Source organism: Eucalyptus grandis, chromosome 10 (assembly GCF_016545825.1).
Source record: "Eucalyptus grandis isolate ANBG69807.140 chromosome 10, ASM1654582v1, whole genome shotgun sequence".
Classification (NCBI taxonomy): Eukaryota; Viridiplantae; Streptophyta; class Magnoliopsida; order Myrtales; family Myrtaceae; genus Eucalyptus; species Eucalyptus grandis.
Genome location: NC_052621.1, coordinates 8,288,025 through 8,306,714, shown reverse-complemented (window position 1 = coordinate 8,306,714; position 18,690 = coordinate 8,288,025). Strand labels below are relative to the sequence as shown.

Here is an 18,690-nt window from a genome sequence, read left to right as displayed (position 1 = left end):
TTTTACTGCTTTCCCATTTTTTTTGGAACTGCATCATCTCTTTTGCCTGCAGGCAGGTTGAGTTGTTTCGGGGATTGCCTCGCGGCACATTAAAGCTAATTCATAGGATGATCCGATCTAACTTCGGGCGTCATTAACATGTGGCCCCTAGTACACTCCTTAAACACTTTGATCAGGGCATTGCAAATGAGAGTTGTTTCTTGTTAAGCACAGCGAGTGCCCTTGACAAGAGCCGAGTCATTATTTTTTGTTGCATTTTCAGTCATTCTTTCCCATTAGTTTGCACTAATTACTACATCCTTAAAGTCAATGAAAGTTAGGTGACAAGCACGGGACCATGTGGGCTGGGCTAGAGTTTGTGATTGGGCCTGGTTTTGTAGGCCTGGTTTGTAGATCAAAGTCTGGTCCAGATTAAACGGAATCAATATAGCCCAAACCCGATACTTTTCGAGCCGATGCCCCTTATTTGGCACAGATCTAAGGTGCGAAACACCCCCCAGAAAAAGGAAAAAAAAAAAAAAAAGATCCGCCGAGAAATAAAGAGCAAAAAATGGATTTTTTTGGGAAAAATCAATGAAACGAGAAATAAAACTTGATCCCAACGAAGGAAGATCCCATGACTTGTCTTTAGAGATGGTAATTTCTGGTTTGGGCGGAATTACGGGGCTTATAATTGAGAACGATTTGAAGGAAAATGTAGTTTTCAGCCAATTTTTCTGCCCAACGTGTTTGTACATGAATAAAATTATTCTCTAAAATTTAGATTAGAACATATGTATCAAATTATACAGTTTTCAATAAGCGGAGTACAGACTTTGATTAGAATATTATATCATGAAAACCATCTAATCACATATTCTCTCAAACTATATTTGAGGGTATTGATGACTTAATCTTGAACCGAGCATCACAAATTTTGGATCCACAAAACTTCATGCTCTTGAGAAAACTTCAATCTCCGAGAGAAAATAAATTTTAGAGACTTTTTAGAATATCATGTCTATTGAGGGTATTGAAATAATATAAAAACCTTTTATTTATAAAAAGAAGGAGAGTAGCTATAAATTATTTCACTCGAACTTAATTGATTGGTCCACGATATCTCATAACAATTTTGAATCCAACCATGCATCAGATCTATTTTAAATTCGACTTGAACAAATGGCAATTAAATTTATGTATTTAACCACTTGCCAAATGATAGTCTAATTGTCAAGTCAATTCATTTTTCACTAGACATATTTCCTCCAAACGATATAAGTTATATGCAACACGGGTGGGATTTATGATAATGATTTTAAAAATAGGAAATGAAACTAACTGAAATGTGTAAGTTATAATTTTCGTTCTATAGTCGGGACATTAAAATTCAGCTTATAGCAAGACCATCTTAGCAACTATTTTAATTAAACTTATACTCAAATAGATAAATAATGTACTTATTTACATGATCGAGGAAAGTTTTACTTAAAATTACGAGCGGGGTGCATAATTTCGATATATTTCTCTTTTTGGCTTAATTTCAAATTAAATCGATAAGAAAATTTATTTATTTATTTATTTATCTCGAGGGAGGGAGAGAGCGCGAGCGAGCGATCCGCCGCCGCCGCCGCCGGTACTACTGCGGTCGGTCCGGCGACCCCCGCCTCCCGCCGCGACCGGAGAAGCGACGGCGGAAAGGTCGGTGGCCGCAAACCAGAGCCGCCGCCAGCACCGCGGGAAGGCAATGCGGATACCGATGCTTCGAACTCGGGCGGGGAGCGGAGGGAGTTTGCATCCCGCCGATTAAGTTGGGGGCCCAGAGCGATGAAGAAGGAGGTCCAAGACGAAAGGGCAGCAGCTTCCGTACGGAAGAGTATAAACGGTCTGGTGAACAAGGTCAATGCGACGAACGTCGAGAATTGAGGTTGATCGGATGGTTCTGCAACTCAAGGTTTCCTGATTGTTAGTTTCTGTTCGGTCGTATTCGCAACGACCTCGATTGCTCGCCGCTGTTGAATTCATAGTGCATCGAGTGATGGGTTCAATTGTTTTTACTCTTCAAATTGTTAGGCAATCTGTTGGAGAGTTCTCTTTAATGGGCGCGTATGAATTTAGCGGATCAGACTTGGAGATTGTAAACGGGAGGGAAGTGTTAACGCATGATTAAGCTTGCATCATCCGTTAAATGGAGTGTCACCATGCTATGTCTTGTTGTATCTTCCGAACTCATTCTTGTGTATAGTTAAGAAGATAAATTTTTACTATTTAGCGTGCATGACTTGGAACGATGCTGGCGATCCTTGCTTTTATGTTTCCCTAGATAATATCTTGTGTCATGGCCTCTTAATTCTGATAATTTCTTCAGGTATCTTTGAATGATCTCGTGGAATTCTTCATGAAGCAGTTCATTTTTTGATTGAAGGCCTCTTTGCCATTAGAAAAGATAGGTTTCGGGTCAGTAACTCTAATCTTTCTTTGCTAGGGTGAGTAAATATGATTTTTGGTCCGGAGAGGCTAATCGAGCATGCCTGTCTAAGCCTTCTTACAATCATAACTTAAATTTTCCCATCTACAGGCAGTTCGCAGTTTGTCCAGAGTTGGACCTTGTGGGATAAAAAGATCGACTAACATATGAGATATCGCTCCAGAAGGACGTCAATCCAGAACTTTCTCTTGGTATCTGTCTGCCTATACGTGAAGCTACTTATAATTCACATATTCCGTTGTTTTATTTTCTTTTATTTTATACTTGTTTCTGGACCAGACATATTCAAGCCTGATCTGCAGTTCATGGAGAATGAGAAGCATTATGAAGAATTGAAGAAAACCATCCATGGTGACGAGTCTGAGGAGGAAGAAGATTCTGAAGAAGGCATAAAAGACAGATCTGCTGAGGAATCTGATGAAGAAGAGGATGAATGGATGAAAATTAAAGATGAGACGGAGACGAATCTTGTAAATCTCCGGAGAACGATATATCTAACGATTATGGCCAGTGTTGATTTTGTGGAAGCAGGGCATAAGCTATTAAAAATTAAAGTAGAATCTGGACAAGAGGCAAGACAACATTTCATTCGTTGCAGCCAAATCTGGATACTTCTTTCTTGCCCTTGATTCCTAAGAAGGTTGGCCATTGGATGAAATTGTTTGAGTTAGTCTGTTATTACTCATGTCTAGTGATTTTGAGAATATAAGTAAATATTGCTGATTTTTGTCCCCATCCAGAAGTGAAGTTTGCTGAGTACAATTTTTCTTTTGAACTTGCTTTAAGGCCTGTACTTTTAGAGCTGATTCCTTTGCATGCTATGATTCATCTGTAAATGAGGACGGATGGGTGTGGCTTTTGTGTATTGCACTGACTTTGAAACTGCGGCAATTATAAATCTAGGTATCCAATTCTTTTGCATGGGATGCAAAAATGGTGCTTTTGCTTTTTGTATGGTTATTGGAAGACTTTCTTGCATGTTACTTGTGCCAAATGAGTTTTGAGTAGATTTGGAGTAGGATGAAAAGTCGAGATCTTGTTGACGCTTCTGGTTTATCATCTCCTTGGAATAATATGCCTCATCATTTTGATTGACTTGGCTGATAAGGCATACAGCAGCTTAGACCTGATAGCTTGGAAGTAGACTCCTTTTATTAGAAGCTATCAATGCTTCACTGTTTCTGCAATTATGGTAGGCGGCATACCATGCTACATTAGCGAGGTTTTGCTTGGTTGTGTGATTTGAGTATCTGGGGTTAAGTTTCCCCAGAATGTAGAGATTTCCAAAATTGACTTGTTCATAGGCTAACAGGGGTGAGAGCTTTCAAAGGGGGTGCTGAGCTTATTCTAAGCTAGATAGTGGATTTGGTTAAAATATTTTATTGCCACTTTCGTTGATGTCCCTAATTACAATGCATGTAGTTTCTCATGCTAATTTGTTGGAGAAATTAATCATATTTTAATCCTTTTTAACAATTTTCCTTCTTCCTTTATGTGTCTTTGCCTCCTCTACATCATGGAATGCTTTTGGAATTCTATTTTAGTCCATCAGCTGCTTCATTTGCTGTCATTGGAACTAGAATCTTTTTTACTTACTGTCTTGTTTTGGGCTGTGCAGATGGAGTTACACATAAAGCTGTTGGAGTGTTGCAGTCAATAGAGAACTTACCTCCACAGCTTTGATCTGCTGGGGCAGTGTTCTTTGCATGATCAACAAGGTCTATCATAAGAATTTTGATATATGCTTTGTTCAGCAATATTTGATGATTCATCGTTTGAGACAAACAAAATGAGAGATGTGGCAAAAATTTTTGCCCATTTACTTGGCGTAGATGCTCTGCCATGGCATGTTTGTGGGCTACATACAGTTGACTGAGGAAGACACCACTTCTTCATCACGTATATTTATTAAAATCCTCTTCCATGTCAGTGAAAACCCAACCCATAAAATTTCAGACTTACTGTTGGTTCTTTTATTAAATTACTATGGTAGAAACAATTTGTCAATGGTTTAAAGAAAACTATTTGTTATTAAATTTGGTGGGAAGAAAAATTACTGACGATCTGCAGTAGGTCTCTCTCCTTTGATTTTGGCACAATATGTGTATGACCCATGAAATAGGTTTATGTGGCACGTTTCCTTTTAGTGTCTAAGAAGATTTATGCTGAGTGGAACATATGCAGTCCTGATTGAGGGACATTTTTTACCATCTAAGTTTTAGATGGATGCACTAAGATGCTCTGTGGCATGGTTATGTTTTCCTGTTCTTCTTTTTAGTATTGGTCTAGTTGGGCAAATGTCAGTTAGTTCTCCTTATGATCTCAAAGACATGCTTTCATTGACATCACTCTCTTTTAGGAACTGTCAGAGCAGGATCTGTTTGTTTAATGAATGCCTTAATGATCCATCGATGCAAGACTCTTTTGATTCAATTTTCCCTAAAGGCAATCCAAGGAACACAAGATTCTCCATCAACTTCTTCACATCCATTGGACTTCATGGCGTAACTGAGAACTTGCGTGAGTACTTGAAGAACATGCCTTGTCTCATTATGCAGCAGCAGCAAGCATCATCGAGCTCAGATAATGGCTTGGGAAGTGCGAGCTCATCTTCTCCTGAATCATGTGAAAATGACAGAGATAGAAAATGCAGAAAGCAGACATATTAGCGGATGCATTTGTTTTGCTTGGGCTGATGGTGTAAAAATAATGTGTTTTTGCCATGCTGCTGTTCTTCAATCTAGCTATATGAGTTAGTTCTCTTTTACTGTCTCCTTAAGAAATTCCCAGTTTTAGTAAGTTGTGTCTTTATCAAACATAAAGCTATTAACACTAGTTCAACAATATTTAAAGGCCAAGCTAAATGAACTGGTGGACCGGAGATCTTGTAAGAAAATGCCAAGATGGAAGTTAATGACGACCCATTTCCTCAGATAATAAATATGGTGTTGGCCAATATTAAAAGGGAACAATCTCAAAGAGCCGATTTACGAGTCCATGAGATCACTTGCTAACTTATCATGGGTCATTAGGAGTCTGAGTAAAATTCTGGAGTACATCTTACTCATGAATAGATTCGGGGACTTGGTTACGCTGGATGAATTTAATTGTCCTTGGAGCATGGCGCCCATGTTTTGAAAAGCTTTTGTTGCTTGCTCTCATTGAAATCTGGTTTTGTTCTTGGGTTAAGGTCAGCTTGAACTTGAGAGTTGACTCTTTTGATGATAAAGCAGTTTATTGTTGACAAACTGAACATTTCTCTTTTCGATTGTCTTGTAGGGAATGGCTGTCTTGGATCCATGAAGGTAATTGAGTACCTCTTATCCTATTACTCGTGGAAGTTTAAATAGAGGAGTACTGGTGAAGAAAATTATGGATACTGATAATTGTGTAATGGAGCAATGGTTGAGAATGCTTTATTTCTGTTGATTTTAAAGCCCTTCCTTTTTTACTATTTGGTATGTTTGCACTAGCCGTCGTGGAAAACTGTCGATGAGACAATCCTTCACTTCTTTAGGTACTTTGATGATACTCATACCTAATGGCTAACTGTTTAAATGTGAGTCTAAACTGAACAAGGTGGTGAAATTTATTTAGTGGAAGACCTTAAATTCAATATAGGTGGCTCTCTGTGCTTTTTTGACTAGTTGATTTGTATTTTTATCGGGGTGGTTCAAGCGATAGTACAATCTGTGCACTCTTTTTCACCTTTTTGACTATGGGCATATCAGCTGTTCTGTTGATTAAGGTGTGTTGGTCCTCTGCAGAATTTGCTTTATCGCTGTTTTCATGCCTCATGCATCTTGCTTCTGCTTTCAGCCTATATTTTCTGGAAATCAGCTTACCTAAGGAGAGGAGCTTATAGCAGACCCTAATCAAACATTTGGATTTTGCTGTTAAGTATCAGTTTGATCCCATAGGGCCATGTGAGGGTGCCTGCTGTGTCATAGAGACGGAGATCCACTCGACAACTTACAACTTTTTAGTTTCTCTATTATCATCTGACTTGTGCTGAAAGCTGAAGCAACACACTCGTCTATATATAGTTCTCTGTATGAAAAGGAATGGGTCATCAGTGGCGTTGAAGGGTGCAATGAGCTTAAGATCATCCACCATCCTCTTTGGAGGAACTTTTCTCTTTTCAGTTTATTCAATACCAAGCTGATCCTCCGACAGGAGCAATACTTCATTGTACTGCTTTCCCATCACTAATGAATTGCGTCTCTTTTGCCTGCAGGCAGGTCGAATTCTTTTAGGAATTTCCTCGCATTACATTGATCTAAAACTTTCCGTGGGATGATCCTATCTCACTTTGAAACGGCATTATAATGCTGCCTCCTTTGTCTCTAAGTGAATCTTAAATTGCCTGCCCCTGCATAAAACGTTGTTTCCACTTTCTCGCTGTCGGCATAGTTGCTCCTGTCCTCATGCTAAAGCAATTGAAGTTTAGGGTGAGCCTGGTGCATGAGCCCAATTGATATCGAGTGTTGGATCTGATGTGGACCCACACAATCCACTTATTGATATGCTGTAGGCTTGTGTGCTTACGTGCACCAAGAGCATTCTATTATAGTTCGTAAGACGTTTCTATCAGTCACCAAAAAAAAAAGCAGAAAACCCAGCTTTCTTCACAACGGGAAAAAAGGGTTACTTTTGATTGCATTAATGCATTGGATATGATTTGAGTGAATAAGGTTGGAGATAATTTGGAGGAGAGAATAAAGAGACCTACACTAGAAAAAAGCAAAAGTAGAAAGGAGTTTGTCAATGGCTTGAAAAGGAGAAAACAGAAAATTTTCCTTTATGAACTTTCTTGGAAAGAGTGATGAGCAATCATTTTGTACATCAAATAGCTCTAAAATCCCTTTCTACGGAAAACTTCAAAGGATGGGATTGATGAGTTTCTGCTCTCGATTGGAAGCTATACGGAACGGCCATTTTACCCAGAGCAAAAGAGTATGTAAAACAATGCATTTGGATAATGACTGCTTCACATGAATTTCACAAAATTTTCAGTCTTCTTAACATTTTAATCAGAAATTTCATAAAATTCCACATCATTCCTCAGTTTCTTGAATAGTTCGAACCTTAAAATCTTTCTTCTTTGTATGTTCATAATCTCATTTGTGCATTTCGACGCAACTATACCAGTATGCCCTTTTGCCAATGTAAAGAATGGAGGAGAAATGGGTAAACTCTGCATAAGGTTAAAGAGCAAGAGAACCAAACTTGTGAACCTCAAGGGGTTTTGTAGGCTCCTAACTCATATGAGAGAGACTACGTCGAACCTGTTGATATAGCAAGATCCGATAGTTTTGAAGTAGTAATGGGTAGTATACGATAGTCTCAATTTCAAACATTTAGAATTTACAAGTCTTGTGTGTCTACAAATCTGTCCACGCTTACTCTCAAAGTGGTTTGGACTAGTTTGAGAAAGCATTATATTTTGAAAAGTCTAACCTCCCATTTTTTGGCCTAAGTGCAAAAAATTATGTGCCTATTCTTTTGTTATAGATGAAACTTGTTTATAACAAGTTCTATATCCAATAAAAAAACACTTGGCTAACAAGTTAGATAGACCTTGAGTTAGGCTTAGCCTGATCAGTTCATTTAATCAAATCTAACCAAAAAAAAAAAAAAAAAACTTGAAAGGTTTGAAGATTTTACTTTTGACTCATATCTTAATTTGTGGGAGAATTTCAATGCATTCCTCTTTTAACTCATTGGACATATTGCATTTAGCTTCTAATGGGCTTCTCTACTCTAGACTCGTGTCCTTTTACTTTGATAGGTTTTCAGCTTTTCTCGAAGCATCATGTGACCATCCATCCAATTATTTACTCAGTGTTGAGTCTTGTAAAATATAAAGAGGGTCAATAATGGATTCCTCCATTTCATTCTCTCGTGATGAAGACCAATGTCGGTGTTGTCCAATGAAGGGGAAAAGAGGGCAAACAGATACAGTTGGAGTCTATTATTAATCAAGTTGAGTCTCTACAATAATTGCTCGTAATCTCCATACTCTGAGAGAGAGAGTGAGAGAGAGAGAGAGAGAGAGAGAGAGAGATTTTGCAAAAATTTTCAAGCCCTTTTTTGATTTTGTCGAAAGAGAGTGTGTCCAAAAGGAGGTTTTTTGTCCTCTCTTTTTGTAATGTCTCGTTTTTATTTCTTTTCGTCTTCGACTTTTGAGCACCACTTTTTCTTTCATGCATTGAAAAAGAGGAGTGATTGAGCCCAAAGACTCTTTGCAAAGCTAATCCACAAGATCAATTTTGTGTCCATACTAAGATTCGCTTTCAAAGTACTTGTCTCTTTCCCCCCCTATTCTACATCTCTTCATAAAAGTAAGTCTAAGAGATTATAATTGCAAAGCATAGTCTCCAATGTTTCTCCAAAAAATGCTATACTTTCTTGGTTCACCAACTAAAATTCGTAGTTTTAATTCGCTAAATTCGACAAATAGACAGCCCTAAGATCCGCAATTAGCGCTCGCTCTCTCATACACCACGATTAGCATCCTTATCTCTCAAGCAACTGATCGCAGGGTTATGTATTACATTAGTCTCATGAAAGCACAATTAAAGGTCGTGGATCATTCCATCTATCTTTAATCAAACCAACAACCTATGTTCTCACTCTAATCGATGGTGAAGTTTCAACTTTTCTGTTCTCTTAACAAAAAGATCTCCATGGATGCCCTCAACAACAACATTAGGAAACAATGATACATTAGCCAACAATAATCGCTTAGGGCGTGAAAACCATTCTAGCTGGGAATTAATTTCTAGATCATAAATGCATTTTTCTATTTCTATTCTTAGATGAGTTTTTGAGCACATTTAATAATGATACAAATTTTATGTTTCAATAATATAATTTGGTTTGATAATGACACAAAAAAATTTCCCTTCCAAGCGTCGGCGAATGGTGGGGGGCGGCCAGCAAACATTGGCGGCGGCGAGCGATGGGAGGGGGCTAGTGGCGGATGAGCGACATGTGGGTAGTTAGTGGGTGGCCGGCTAGTAGCGAGGGCGAGTGATGAGAAGAGTTTTTGTTTTTCATTTCTATTTCAAACCTATTTTTAAACATAAATTTTGTTCTAGAATTAGAAAAATAACATCGCGTTATCAAAAGAATTTCTATTCCAAACTTATTTATGAAATAGAAGAATAGTTCTGGAATTAAAATAGAATGGTTATAACACACACCCTTATTTAGATACTAAACCATGCATTTATTTATCGATTTAAGTTTTTAGAACGATTAACAGTTGTCTCACGGTTCTCACGTGATATCCTAAGTTCAATTAACGTTTTACTTGTTGAAGATAATACACTTAAGGGCAAACGGAAACAAATTTAACATTCTTTGAAAAGGGGATCTTACAATAAGATAAACAGATAAAAATATTAAAGGACATGAGAGATAACTGTGAATTCATCAGTATCTTGTAGCTAATCATGCCCAAAAAATACAAAAATCTCCTTGTTATGCATGAACATAGAAGGCATAGAAGGCATTATGAAGACAACAAACAAGATAAGATCTTGAAAGTCGGTATACAAAGAAGTTTAGTTATATCAAGTGCTCAGAGAAGGGAAGAAGAAACTTTGTTTTTAGAAGAATTATCTCAGGAATTATTGCTCCATTATTGCACCAAATTCCTAGCTATGGGGAAAGAAACTTTTCACATTTTTTTTTTCTAAATTAGCCGTCCCATCGATGCCAACCTATTTATGCCTGTCTTTATGGTGTGACAGTCGACTTTTATAATCAAACTTGAAGATTAATTAACCTTCTCAATCAGATATTTAAAGAAGTTCCATGACTTTTTTTTTTTTTTTGGACAAAAAAGCCCTAAGACTTCACAAGGACATTGTTTTGACCATTAACCTTGCCTTTTCTATCCTCCTCCTCTTCCTCCTTCTCCCTCTCTTCTTTGATTCTTCTCTTTCTCTCTCTCTCTATCCTTTTTTTATATTTGGACAAGAACATTCCAAGAAACAACATATAGAAAGAGCCAAGGCAGGAGAAGCCCTAGGGCCAAGATCAGGTTAAACCCTTGACATGACACGCTTCTTATCAGTGGATACAATAACTTCTTAACGATCTACATTGGTTTTGTTCTAGACTAATGTGATTTTTTTTTTCTGTTCATTGTGCTAACATACCTCTAATCAAATAATAAAAATGAAATCATCGAAGCACATGAGACCAACGGCATTTGATAGATAAATATTAATCTACAAGTTCAATATAATGTGAAATATTCTATATATTTGTGAGTGGATGATCATCTAAGAAGTGTACTGAGCTAAATAATACCAAACCCTAATCTTATTCAATACAAAAGCCCATATATTTTCCTTTTGTTTATTCATTTATTTTGGCTGTTCTTTGATTGGAGATATGTATGTGGATTCAGAAGGAAAGCCAGAAAACACACTAAAGGGTTTTGGTTCACGGGCATCCGGGGCTCCACTAGACATAACGATATCTTTCAAGAGTCCTTTTCCATCAACTAGACCGGTCGAAAATTTAAAAAGAAAAAGTAACCACACCACGATTCCATGTCCTCTATTACAGTCTATCAAAGTGGATACAAGATAATGTATTTTTGGGTATACATATGTATGTATTTATGCGATCAAGCATCCACGGTATATATGCGTGTTCTATGATTAACTAGAATATTTAGATTTGAAACCCTTCAGGTTTTGAAATTCAAATTCACTGTCGACTTTGAAAGCCTTCTGATTCCACAAATTCCCAGTAAAAAATATCAATATTATTATTGAATCATAATGAACAAACACCAAAAAATGCTGCGAGAACTACAATAAGATAGAGACACTCTTAACGCTTTGTTTGATGATGGGAGGTTTAGGGTACGTTTGGTAATATTTTTATTCTTGAAAATAATTTATGTTCAAAAATAGTGTTTTTTATTTCTGTTTTCTAGAAAAGTCTTGAGCATTTGAACGAATTGGTAACTATATAAAATTTCTATTCCTAAAACAAAAGAAAGAATACGAATGCATTTAATGTGACCCTCAATTTTTTTTTTTTTTGATGTAGAATTTCTTTTTGTTTTTCTTTTTAATTTTTGAGATTTTTCTTTTTTTCTTCGTCCTCCTCCAACTAGTTGCCAGCCTTAGCAATGGTCAGAGACCGATCAAAGATGAAAGCCAATGACCTCGCCTACCTCAAGGGAGCCTCACCAACCCTTAGCGAGATCAACCTCGGTAGAGTGAGGTCAAGTCTCACCCAGCCATCAACAAGATAGCTTCACCTAAATCTAGCAAGGCTAAGCCTTGCCCAACCATAATAAGCCTTTGACGTGGTTGTCAGACCTTGTCTCTAGCCGATCACCAACCATTGTTGAGATCTGGCAATTGGCTAGAAGAGGAGGAGGAAGAAGATAAAAGGGGGAAAAAATGGAAAATGGCATATTTTAAAATTATTTTTGAAAATAAGTAACCTTTTTTTAACTTTTCGTTTTGTTCCAATTCCAAATAACTAATCGATGTTATCAAATAAATATCTTATCAAACAAGGCCTTATAGTCATGCTTATCCTTGGAGTCGATCTTTTGAGCTCAACGAGCTCGACAGAGATGCGTGTATGAACTGATTTTGCATGGACACCTGGGTGGGCGGTGGGATCACGATTGAATTAAAAACGAAAAAGGAGAAAGAGAGATAATCAACCTAGACTCTGAGTATTTAGAGCTGAGGGGTTGAAATGGGAGTTCGGATATCACCGTCAATCATGGCGTGCTGTGACAGATCATTGGAGAACTTTGAACCCCAAGAAATATATCTTACGTACCATCATGATCACTCTGACATGTATTGTATCATCGTGTTAACTCAACTCTCTGTTTCTTCTTTCTTTTGGTGTTTTTTTTTATGTAATTTTTTACTGTCTCCCTAGATCTTGAACCTACGTAGATTCTACCTGGTGACTATCATAACTTGCGAAAACTGCAAACAGCACTGGCTTTTGCTCTTTGACGTAGAGAGGGAGAGAGAGAGAGAGAGAGAGAGAGAGAGCATATGAAACGTCTTGTCAAAAGCTACGCATTTTAACATTTTTTCAGACCATGAACAGTAGTTTGGCTTCAGAATCTGTCCCAGGTGAGCTCAGCCAGACATTTCACTGCCCTCCCCCTCTCCTTCTCTCTCTCTCTCTTCGCTAATCATTTGATTTGGATCTTCTGGCTGAATGTAAACATGGTAAGAACCTCTCACCTGGGCGATAATCTTTCACTCCAAAAGTGCTGTGACCCAACCATCATATGGGTTTGTTTAATTACCCAAAGGCCTCTCTTTGCTTTATGGAGAGATACCGTATCCCCATAGTGCATCTTTCCATGATGTTATTCATTAGGGGGCTCCAAGCAACACAATATATTTTTAATGCATTTACAAGAATGCTTTTTAAACATGCATTACATGAAATTTATATTTTAAATAAATTAAATATTGTCAGTCTGTCAATTTATTACATATCAAAAGAAACCTTATTAATGTTATTAAACATTGAGACATTGATTTGAGATGCGGTGTGTGGTGCCCTATAAAACAAATGAGACAACAAATAGTAATATGAACTTGTCATCCGTGTTGGTCAGCTTGTTCTTAAATATGACACCCATTTACCACAATTCAAAGCATGATAATATTCAAAATACCGTAAATGAGGTTCCTTATAAAAACTGTGTTTTAAATATCATAAATTAAACTCTCTTGTTTAAAGAAACGAATTGCCTTTATTCAAATCCATCCTATTTAACTACTCATCAAGAATTTAGAGTATTTCACGTCACTTACTAAATAGAAATTAGCACGCTCAATTAGTATCCCAAGATAGCTAGTTAAATGAAAAAGGGACCTTGTCTCTCTCTTCCTGATCTCTCTCACCGTTGCACCTAGGACCTTGAGGTTGATTCGCCTTTTAAGACCAACCACAGGGGGCTAACAGGAGAGGGGATCTTTTTTCTAGGAAAAAACAAGGGGATCAATTCGTTAATAGTTAAGTCTGATTTGATATGTCGTATATTTTAGGGTTTTGGGATTGGGTAAAGACTTGTCTATGCCATGTTAATGTGAGCCAAAAGCCTAGTCTATAAGTTCAAGCATAGAAAAGATCTTTGATACTCATCCCACGAGCTACTTGCGATTTGCACAACTCTCTCTCTCTCTCTCTCTCTCTCTCTCTCTCTCGTGTAGGTTTCCGGATCTTATGTACACGTTTGCACCACAAAATCATTATAGTATATAGGAGAGATAACATGAACTGTACCAAGTAATCTATCTTCGGGTTATAGCATTCTACCATACATTGAATTACACCCATTAATCTAACTCCTATTTCACATAAAATGACCAGGGAAAACCTGTATTATATCGGAATGTGCTACCAATTTTTCCGATAAATTGCTCGAATTCTACACACAACCTTTTGCCCAGCGTGGACATGCAGGTTTTTCTAAACCATGTTTTGCGTTCTAGAGGCCAAGTGAGTTCGATATGTTATCAACTCGACCTATTTGTAGTTGTAATAGCCAACAGAGTTTGTCCCATCACTTCATACCGTGCAAGGTTGACCTTGATTGGACTGTCGCGCGCGAGAGAGACAGAGATCAAAGGCTGATACATCTCCGTTCAAGATCTACATTTAAACGAAAGTCCTCATTAAGCTAGAAAAAGATAAAAGAAAAGCGCCCTAAGAGGGTCCAAAGTCTTCTTCTTTTTTTCTTTTTTTGACTCTTGGACCACGAACCGTGTCAAAACAATAGTATCATAAACTATGGATCAGCTGATCATCGTTCAACGACAACTTCACTTTGACACACCATCTTCATTCAATCACTTGGAGCACTCGAAATTGTTGTCCTGCTCAATTTCAGAAGTAGCCGCCTCCTCCTCCTCGAAGCCGCAATCATCCTCGATCCCATAAGCCGTGTGACCACTCCCGAATGCCCGGATGTGATCCTTGAGCGACCGCTTGTGCTTGAAGTCAGACCCGCAACTGCAGTACCAGAGCTTGCCACAGTTCTTCTCGTGGGTCCTCCAGTCGCCACGCACAGCGAACGCCTTGCCGCACTTTCGGCACATGAAGGGCTTGATCCCGTGCTTGCGCTTGTAGTGGGTCTGGAGGGTGCGGAAGTCCTTGAGCGGCTTCGACCTTGGGTGGTCGATGTTGTTCTTGCAGCCCGGCGCACAGCAGTAGCACGGCAGCCTCAGCATGGCCGTCGGCTGCGTCCCCCTCAGCGACTCGGGTCCTCTCCTGTATTGCGACCCGTGTCCCCACATGTGCATCTGTTGTGAAGAATTTTTCATATTCATGTGTGAATATATTTGGAACAGTAAGAAGATAATTAACAATAAACTAAGACTGATCTTCAAAAAGTTGGAACACGGAATCACCTGAAACATTTTTGAAAATGATCCGCTTGCTTAATGCCCGATTAGAATATGCCATGTCGTTTAGTATGTCCATTTTGTGAATCAGTAAAAGATTGGGTTCAAGTGCCTGTGAAAGTTTTGACCTAGATGGTGCAAGTTGAGACCCATTATAGAAATGTTTGCTAACAGGGTTTTGCATTTGTGGATGCGCCAACATAAAGGTAAAGTGAGCATAAAAAGAAGGTGCATGGTTTTGATTGAGTAGGAGTTTATCTGCATGTAAGGCACAGATGTGGGGCTGATTGTGTGCGCTTCCTGCGGATTGATTCCTTTATCTATTCTGACTAATTACTTGAAGGGGAAATAGGTTTGCAGGGTAAAAATAAAAGTTCCAAACACACACAAGTTAAAGGGTTTACTTTCTTTTGATTCCCTTTCTCATGATAAGCACAAGACTCTCTTTCCATGTGGCTTGTCACCTACAAATCGAGATGTTCTGAAGAAGTCCCTTGAGTAGGCATTTCAGTTTTCACTCAACTCACCTAAAGTTGTGGGTATTTGCTCTTCAGGTTAAGTCTAGGCAGATTGAGGGAGATATGGTTGATTGAGGCTCTAGATTTTGGTGAAAAGAACGAGGGTCGTCATCAAGTTCTTGGGGATGAGTTTCAGGTATATAGTTTCAGTGTTTACACGCATGCCAATGAGGAGGCTGTAGGACACAAACCTCAAGGTGCAAAAAGCACTATCATTGTCTAGTTCAATCACATAAAGGTCCAGGCAACTGATCATGTTGCAGTTGGGCCAGGTACATGGACAGATTTACTATATATTCTCGGTTTTTTCTTCGAATAAACTATACACAGCCCACAAATCATGCAAAAGGGAGGAGATCTAAATTCTTGCTATTTGCGACTCAAAAACATAAACAAGAAAAGGAGAAAGCAACTATGCAATAAGGTGAAGGGTGAAAAGGAAAGAGGAAAACCCTAAGGACCCATATGACTCCTCTCTTCTCGAAAGAAATCCGGCCAAAACAAGAACGAAAGCGAGGGATCGAGTTTAACCTAGAAAAAGAAGTGTACAAGATAAGGGTGGATTCCACTTTTTTTCCTCCAAATAAAACAAAAAATGAGGGAAAAAAAGAAAGCTAACAAAGGTTTTGTTGTCAGCGTACAGAATCAAACGACCATTTTCAAAACAAGAAAGCCAAACTTTAAGCAACGCCTTTTTTTTTGGCCTGTATTCAAGAAAACTCAACTTCCATACTCACCTGCATGTTGTTGTATCTGTTGAAGGTCTTGAAGCAAAGAGGGCATGAGAACTGTGTAGGGCCAATAAGAATCTGAGCAGGGGTGGGTATCCAATACTGGCCCTTGTTGAGCTTGTTGTTGCTTGTGAAGTAACCAGAAGAAGCCACAGTGGTCTCTTGATCCAATTCCTTGTCTGAGCTGATCTCTGTTGAGGAGAGCCTCGAGATCAGATCAGCAGAGCTAGGGCTTGGAAGCCCCAAGTGGAGAGCCACCGTCACAGCTTCACCATCACCATCATCATCTTCATCGGCACCATCTGCTGAATTATGGGGAAAAAAGCTGTCCTTTTGACAGCTGGGATTCTCAACCTCCATCGGGGTAGAAAGCGAGGCCTGCTCTTCCTCTTCATGCCGCGCGGGGCTTAAGCAGCTGAGGAGAGGGAGCGCTTCTTTCAGGGGCGGAGATGGGGGAGGAGAGGCGTGAGGTAGAGAGGCGGCGCTGTAGACGTGATTGTAGTCATAGAGAGAGTAGAAGCAGTGAGAAGAATTGTAGTAATTGTTCGTGGCTATGGAAGAGAAAGAAGAGGACGGAGGAGGAGGAGGAGAAGGAGAGCAGTGGTGAAGAGGGTTGAAGTTGATCCATCCATTCAAGTAACTTGAGTAGGGGTCCGTCATGATGGAAAGTGAATAGTTGGGTGTTGTAGAAGACAGGTTTTGAGAGAGAGAGAGAGAGAGAGAGAGAGAGAGGTGGATTGTGAGAGAAGTGGAGAAGGTAAATATAAGAGGAAGAGAGAGGGAGAGCAGGGGGGTTAAAAGGAGAAATATGGAAGAAAGGGAGGGGGGATAAAGCAAAGTTACTCGAGCAAGAAAAGGCAGACAAGATATCACTTGTGAGGTGTGACTAAACAATGGAGAAATTATGCTAAAGACAACCATGAGGAAGTGGGTTTCTCTTTCTTCCTGTCTTTTTTTTTTACCTTCTTTTTCTATTTGGTGATTGTTGGGAATTTGAAGAGAGAGAGAGAGAGAGAGAGAGAATCTTGGGACTTGACTTGAGAGAAGAAGCAACCATATTGAGCAGAGTGGTGAAAAGATAGCAAATAAATTTAGCAAGCCGAGATCGAGCAGTTAAAACCAAACAGTCATTTGAAGGAAGAAAATCCTCAAGAAGAGAGCAATAAATGTAAGTCAGGCTTCGTGAGGGTATCCTGCCTTGCACCATCTAAACATGTACTGGTTTGCAAAGTAAGGTTTAATCCAAAAGGAGGATTCCGTGCTTATCAAATGCTTAGTATCGTCAGCTAGGGAATTATCCAACATGGTATCGGAATAACATTAGAAATTAACTTGATTCCCGGTACCCATCTCTCATTTTCGAAGGCAAATAGAAAAAGGATACCGTTAATGAGATAATGCTTGCATTCCCGACACTTAAATTCCATTTGACACGAAGGAAGCAATGTTATCAATATACTAAAATTTCTTTTATTTAGAGATTTAACAAGTATTCACCGAAAGAGACGTAATCCGACAGAACTTTGTTTTTTTCCAAAAAAAGTACATGACTACATCCAAACTTCTCCTATATTCATTTTTACACGTGAGGAAAAGTGCGAAACCAAAATGTGTGCGCATGCATCACGCGCATCTCTTTCTTGACAAATCAATTTTTTTGGGAGAAAAAAAGCTTCATAAGGGAACACGGAATATTTTGTCAAAAAAGACTTATGGTAAATGATATATTGGAACTAGTATCAGTTCAAATAGTAGTAGAATGATAGGTTTGAAAACACATCCTTGACCATCTAGAAATGATAATTTGACCATTATGGTACAAAATGAAGCATCACCATTACGTACAAATCAATCAGTTCTAAACGAATAATTCTTCCATTCTTGTTTCAGGTAAGTCATATCATTCGTAGGTTAATTGCTTAATAATTTGAGTAATTTTTTTTATTATCTTCTGCATGAGAAGTAAATAATTCTCTCACACGATTTTACGATCCAAAAAGAATGCAAGTTTAAGCATAAAATTAGAAAGTACATAACCTTTTTGCCCGGACATGCACTCTCTTCTTCAAATGACTCCACATTGCAATTATAAACATTTTACTAGGACCTTAAGATAAGAGTAGCGACAAGAACGTCATATATTACAATAAGTAATTCCATAATAACCTTGTCAATAAGGGCTTCGAGGTCACTTATTAAGCAACCGTATACAGAAAATTTACCATGTTTTTTTCTTTAGTCGGTAGAAAATTTACCATGTTGAGTAAGGCATTTTTTCTCTTGTTCTTTGGTCGACGCGCCGAAAGTAATTAACATCCTTGTTAGGCATGTTTAAGGTATTAATCACGGTTCGGGAGAGGGGGTACTCACTACTGTAAGCATGACCCATTTTTTGTGATCATTTTGAAAAGTCAAGACCCTGTGGCTGGCATTTAAAGTAAGCGAGCATTAATTTGGAAAAGCCTTTGATTTGACCATCATTAACCTTTATCAAAAGTTGCAAACGCTACATAACTCAGAGCCACAAACTACTCCTTAAACGCTTC

At 38.5% G+C, this 18,690-nt stretch overlaps 1 protein-coding gene across 1 annotated transcript; it reads right to left on the bottom strand.

The window, feature by feature from the left end:
- Positions 1-14,106: 14,106 nt before the first annotated feature.
- On the bottom strand, positions 14,107-16,884 carry LOC104421535 (zinc finger protein WIP2). Its single transcript, XM_010033518.3, has 2 exons — positions 16,151-16,884; positions 14,107-14,793 (listed from the first exon to the last, which is right to left on the bottom strand). Exons 1-2 carry the CDS (start codon positions 16,802-16,804, stop codon positions 14,341-14,343), a joined length of 1,107 nt encoding a protein of 368 aa, XP_010031820.1. The 5' UTR covers positions 16,805-16,884; the 3' UTR covers positions 14,107-14,340.
- Between the last annotated feature and the right edge of the window lie 1,806 nt (positions 16,885-18,690).